Source organism: Diprion similis, chromosome 11 (genome assembly GCF_021155765.1).
Source record: "Diprion similis isolate iyDipSimi1 chromosome 11, iyDipSimi1.1, whole genome shotgun sequence".
Lineage (NCBI taxonomy): Eukaryota > Metazoa > Arthropoda > Insecta > Hymenoptera > Diprionidae > Diprion > Diprion similis.
In genome coordinates this window covers 3017403-3023643 of record NC_060115.1, presented here as the reverse complement: position 1 = coordinate 3023643, position 6241 = coordinate 3017403, and the positions used below count along the sequence as shown (strand labels likewise).

Genomic DNA, 6241 nt, shown 5'->3' with positions numbered 1-6241 from the left:
CTTACAAATAATACAACAGCAGTTGTTAAGGCAGTATCATTCACTTATAACTATTTACTCTTGTTTTATAATTTATTTATAGTAAGCAAATTAAGTAAATATGGTAGTGTCTCATAAGGCATCGTAGTTCTTGCAAGTAACGATATTGTGGCCAACCCCATTGTTGATACAACCTTAACGTTTATATGAGAATATAATAAAACCATACAATGCTATTTCAATCTAAGGCTTTCTCTGTTCCAAATCAAGTGTGATATTCACAATTTCTTTTTTTTTTTTTTTTTAATAAAATATATATAGATACCTATACATACATGGTGCGATGGCTGGGCCACATCAACACTTAAAGCACTCATTTATTTCAATGTCGAAAAATAATTACAAATAAATTTTTCGAAATTATTATAAGATAAAAAAAAAAAAGATAACAAAATGGAAACGAAATTTCTACAACTGATCGTTCTTATGTGTCCTCCAAACTAGTCCTACAATTATTTTTATGCACTAACATGAACAAAACTTGTCACTACGATTACAGGCAAAGTAATGTAATTTCATTTCTTTGTGTTATTTCTGCTTGACGAACTATTTTTTTTTCTCTTAGTATCAATCTGATTGAATATTCTGTGAGTGGAGAGTGAGAAATACAAAAATGAGAAGCACAGTATTGTATGAAGGCGAGAGACAAATCACATTTGCAGGTACTTTAACAATAGCTTGAATATAAACCATTATTCTATGGGTTAAAAATATTTTGCACATGAGTTTATGGAATGCCCAATAATCGTATAAAACATTACAGTGTAGGTTTGTACGTCGTTGTAATCTACATACGTATATTAGTTATTATTGGAAAACTAAGATTTTAAAGAAATAGAGGGCCATGTATAATATCCTCCATGCAGTTGTGGCCAATTTTTTACGAGTAAACACTATGTCTGTATAATTTTATGCCAAATTTTGTGTACGTGTAATAAAATCTTTCGTTACATTTGAAGGTAGGACTTAATATATGAATTGTACATTGCGGCTGTGTAATTACTAATTCAGACTTTTAAAGAACTATGCACGCATCTTTACACGTATATAGGTTTCTCAGTGTATTTCTAGATATCTACCTGTGTGTACACCGATGTATAATTATATGCACACACATACTTATTGAATTTATTTATTTGTGTGTGTGTGTGTGTGTGTATGTATGTGTGTATATATATCGGTAGATATCTATACATATGTGAATTAGATTCGATTTTATGGCAATAGTCTCCTAAGGCATTTCCTCATGATTACATACAACGTGCTCCGCTGTTTCGACACGCAGCTTCAGCACAGCATCAGGTACTAGTGCCGAATTTTATGAAAACACACAATGTATCTTTTGTCATAAGCCGTTGGACGGCTATGATAAGGCAACTACAGTGATATACTGTGTATAATAATAATAATAATAATAATCATAGTAATAGTAATCATAGTAATATTAATAAAATAATAATAATAATAATAATAATAATAATAATAAAAATAAAAATTGATACTAGTTACAATATAATAATATAGTATTTATAACTTATAATATAATATATATGTATAATAATATATGATGTAATTAGCGTGTTTAACATGAGGATTGTCGAGTTGGTATCATGTATTCGGTAGATCAGTCTTATGTTAAAGTACAACATATCCGTATTGTACAATGAGGTAGGTCGTTCTATTATATTATGTAGATATGTTTGAGCAATATTGCAGCTGTTTCCCAGGGCCAAGGTCTGTAGAGATAATAATCTATTCTTATTTATATAACAAATTAACAGCGGTATCTCAGTCATCAACGAAATTGTTTAATGTATAGTGTATATAATAAATTCACGTCCTATGGCTAGCATTTAATGCCAAGTAAGGATATTTTGAAAATGTGAAAATAATATACATCTTCCCCAATATACCATAACGTAACTCAATTCTACTATGCTCGTTTAAGAATTTATTCTTATCTTAAAGTACTACTATATGTTAATCGATTGCAAATAAAAATGGATCACAACAATATAAAATAAGTGTAAATATGGTCGCTGGTCCAAGAATTTACAGAGCATGGCACGATAATGAAGGATTGATTTTGTCGTAATATTAATATCGGCTGAATACTCATACAAATTTTGGACAAGCATATTATATTTTCAGTCTCATGAAATTGCGACGCATAGTCAGTCTTATTGAAGCTACTACCAGGAATAATCACCACGTTTCATTGATTTTCTTTTTTTTTCTCTCTTCGTAACATTCACATTATATAGTACGGATGGGTGAATATGAATGCTTATAGCATTAGTTACATGCGTCGCATGACTATTGGTATGCAGCTAACGATTAATCCCTGAAACTATCTTTGTAACTAAACGAAACAAAAATTGACAACAACGACAACGTTAGTAATTAGTTACGATCAGAGTTATTTGGAGTATCCTGTTCTTCCTCCTTGACTATTAACGGTGGTACTATTACTCGAATCTCGGGCTTACGGTTCACCGACAAATCTTCTACTTGATCCTCTGTAGTCGGCTGTTGCTGCTGCTGCTGTTGGTGCTGTTGAGACATTGAGTGAACGGCTGGGCTCGGACTGCGAAGTGTCATTTCTATCATAGCTTCTCGTTCGACGGTGTCTCGACCTTCTATGAAACTTGGATCAAGCATCGACCCAGGATTATTCCCTATTCCTGCGCTACTGTTTTCATTTTCACTTTCCGACAATCCACCGCTGTAAATATTTCCATTTGCATTACCACCTATACCATATGGAAAACAAGCCCCGCTTCCATTAGATCCACGTTTGAAAGGTCTCGATGTGGTTATTCCCAGTTTCTTGACTTTGTCATACAGGGTGCGCGATGGCACACCATACTTCCGAGCTGCTTGCAGGGCACTCATTCCTGATCTGACCGCTTCTATCGCCGACATTATGTCGTTCCTTGTGTATTGTTTGTAACGTTTCCATTCGGGTTTTTGTGTTGGAACGTAATTGACTATTCCTAAAATGATTACACAAAACAAAATTACAATCTTGATAACAAAGTATAGAAACATGTGATAAACATCTATCAGCCCTCCGGCTATTTACTAGCTGTAATAGCAAACATTCAGCACTCTTGCAAAATCATTGGCTTATCTTCTGATACAATCTCTAGGAAAGCTTACACTTATTTCAAAATCATCAAGGCTCTGTAAAATTCACCCCCTGAAGCTAATTGTGGTTGTTCAATCCTATTCGACAGATCCTAATTCCATTCCAACAGAGAAGCTCCGTGATTATATTTCTCAATCTCACCTCGGTTTGTTTCTCCAGCAAAAGATTGCGGCGAAGGCTTTTCATCCTCATCCATTAGCGATATGTCTGTGTAAGGACTGTGGACTGCCTCGCTGTGCGAAAGATCGTTACTGTTGCGCCTGTCCATGTCGTTGGCCGAGCCGTTGCTGTGCGTGCGAGAGTGGCTCTCGTGACTGTCTGGATGTAACAAGGGTACGCCCCCTTGGGAGCTGTCGGCATGGCCTTGTCCAAGTACGGTTCTCAGGATCGGTGTATCACGGTTCATAATCATATTTGAAATTTTTTTTCGTTTCAGAGGTGACGAGTCTGATCCGTTGTCGTACGAGCCACCCAACATGGAAGAATGCTGAGCATGGGGGGGTGGCGGATGACCGGATGACGGATGCTGGGCCAACGGCAGCCCTGATAATGCCCACATCGGCATAGACAACCTTCCCTGTCCTCTATCTACAGGCGATTTGCCGTACAAACTGTAAGGGGTGCCAGTCGAGTGAGGTGGTGAGATTTGGCCACTACTGTGAGCTGCGCTGCTTGTAGTGCTGGTCGTTATTGCAGGAGGCGACGGGGCTGTGGTTTCACCTTCCTCCCTTCTACCCTGTGAGCCATTTTCTTCTACCAGGCCTTTGACCTTGAGTGCTTCTGCGACCTTTAGCAAGCCCCCGAGCTGTTCCTGAGCAACGTTTACCTCTCCACGATACATGTACTCCAGAATTGCTTTTATCTCAATATATTTGACATCTTTGAGCACGACAACAGGATGTTTGCACGGTAGATCAATGAAGAGAGTTTGGAAGTACGAGGAGCACGCCGCGAGGACCATCCTGTGACATTTGACCGATGCACCGCCATCCACTGCTAACGTGACATCGGTGAAAGCCTCGTTTTGCAACAGCTCGTCGAACACTGTCAGTAAGTTTGATCTGTGATTGTTCCAGCGCAGGCAGTACTGTTGAGTTGCAGTCCCCATTACAGTTTTGTTTTTTCTCTATCCTAGAAAAAACGAAATAGACAAATGTTTGTTTTCGATCGTTGAAATTTTTACTAGTCGAAAAAACATTAGTTATAACAACAAAATTAGAATTTCATCTACAGTAATTTTATATCTGCAGAAGTTATGCCTAAATATGTTCTCCGTCACTTGTACTGCTTCACCTAAATACTGCATGTTCAACTGCAGTTATGCATGTTACATGGTTTCGGTATAACCAACATATAATGAATATAATATGAATATCTCAAATTCATCTTAAGCAGTATCATTGAAAATGTATTCTGATTTACAGCGAATTTCATACGCTCGTGAAAATTTTGATTCAATTATTTGCAGTTATAGTTCTCAGTTTATGAAATGCATGTATACACACACATATATATATATATATATATACATATGAGTATACTATACCGTGCATACGACCGTAGGTGTAAAATTCAACTTTTCAAATCAGCAAATGAAATATGGTAGCGACGTGAATAAGTCAAGTGAAATCACCTACACATTTGTATTTATACATGCATATCGATTTCTACACGGCGAAACGGCATGAAAAATATCGAAATCGAATACCGGCAATAGATGATTGGATATGAGAACGCGAAAATATTTGCACCACACCGCGACAACGAACCGTATAAAACATAATGCAGTGCATAATTGAGGGAGCGTGAAAAATGCAATCAAAGTTAAACGCCGCAAAGCATCTGCAAGAACATTTATCGTTAGCTAAATTGTCATAGGTTTGGGTAACAGGCATGACATATTTAGATTAGAAATGAATTCCGCAGTAATCGCATCGACCGACAATAAGAATCTGCGTCATTGTACGGACATTCCCAAAGTATACGATTCAAAGTCCTGACGTGTGTACAATTGACTTGAATAAACCGTTTCTGTCGCAATTTCCGACAATCATCGTTTACATTCAATAACAATAGTTATCGTTTCCGTTTAATAAAACAGATATGTCAGTGCATACGTGCGCGTATTATTTATATATACAACGCTTGAATATTCGGACGTATGTGTGTTATTACGTCAATCATTCGATTGGTCGGACTAGCATGCACGTTCGCCTTATGATAAGGTATAAGCTCATACAACGAAAACTGCATCAGCCGTTACGTACTCTGCGCATACTATGCGTGAAAAACACGACAACTGCATATTACACAGGACTGATTAGGCCCAGCATGAGACCATGCATTTATCAACTGAAATGGATGTGTAGACCAATTATTACGAGTCCATAAAATGAAAGGCCAATGTGTATTTTTCGCAGCTGTAGTGCATGCGCAGAGCGGTTCGTATGCGCATATCCTGCATATACGCCATATTTGGCAGAGAAGCACATTTTTATCCGTCGTTAATTAACTGTTATCGCATCGGATAATTTCACCCACAACTGAACAAGAATCTTGTCATTCAATACTATTGAAAGTGCAGCGAATAATTTGTTGCAAGCAAATAATGTAATATATATATACCGGATAATTATACAACGCGCGCAAATTAACCGCGATTTACGAATTAGTAGTAGGTACACGACTTTCTTGAGAACGGATCAGTGGATGTAAAAAATACGCTAAAACTGAACTATGGAGAAACATATTTCTTTGACTAATGCCTACCGGAATAGCAATAATAGAATAAAAGTGAATTGTGGATTTAATGATTAGCCGTGGATATTGTAGGTATGTGAAATATAAGAATTACACGATATTTGTTCTACGCTAAAAGTACGCAGACGAAGCAGAAAATTATCGCGATCACATAGCGCGTGAAAGTTATTCGAAAAAGCCACTTACTTGATGTAATAAGTGCGGAATGTGTGCAGTTTTTCAAATATAGCTGTTTTTACTACATTCACACTATAAAATATACATATATATATATACGTATAAGTGCATATG

The 6241-nt window shown here is 36.7% G+C and overlaps 1 protein-coding gene across 1 annotated transcript; it reads right to left on the bottom strand.

Annotated features, from left to right (window-relative positions):
- Positions 1–229: 229 nt before the first annotated feature.
- On the bottom strand, positions 230–4298 carry LOC124412640 (protein tramtrack, beta isoform). The gene is made up of 2 exons (XM_046892685.1): positions 3332–4298; positions 230–3035 (listed from the first exon to the last, which is right to left on the bottom strand). Exons 1-2 carry the CDS (start codon positions 4296–4298, stop codon positions 2443–2445), a joined length of 1560 nt encoding a protein of 519 aa, XP_046748641.1. The 3' UTR covers positions 230–2442.
- Positions 4299–6241: the final 1943 nt, after the last annotated feature.

Coding starts and splice junctions, on each gene's coding strand:
- LOC124412640 (XM_046892685.1), bottom strand. CDS start 4,298: ATGGGGACTGCAACTCAACAGTACTGCCTGCGCTGGAACAATCACAGA. Junction 3,036..3,331: donor TGCTGGAGAAACAAACCGAG/GTGAGATTGAGA, acceptor TAATCATTTTAG/GAATAGTCAATTACGTTCCA.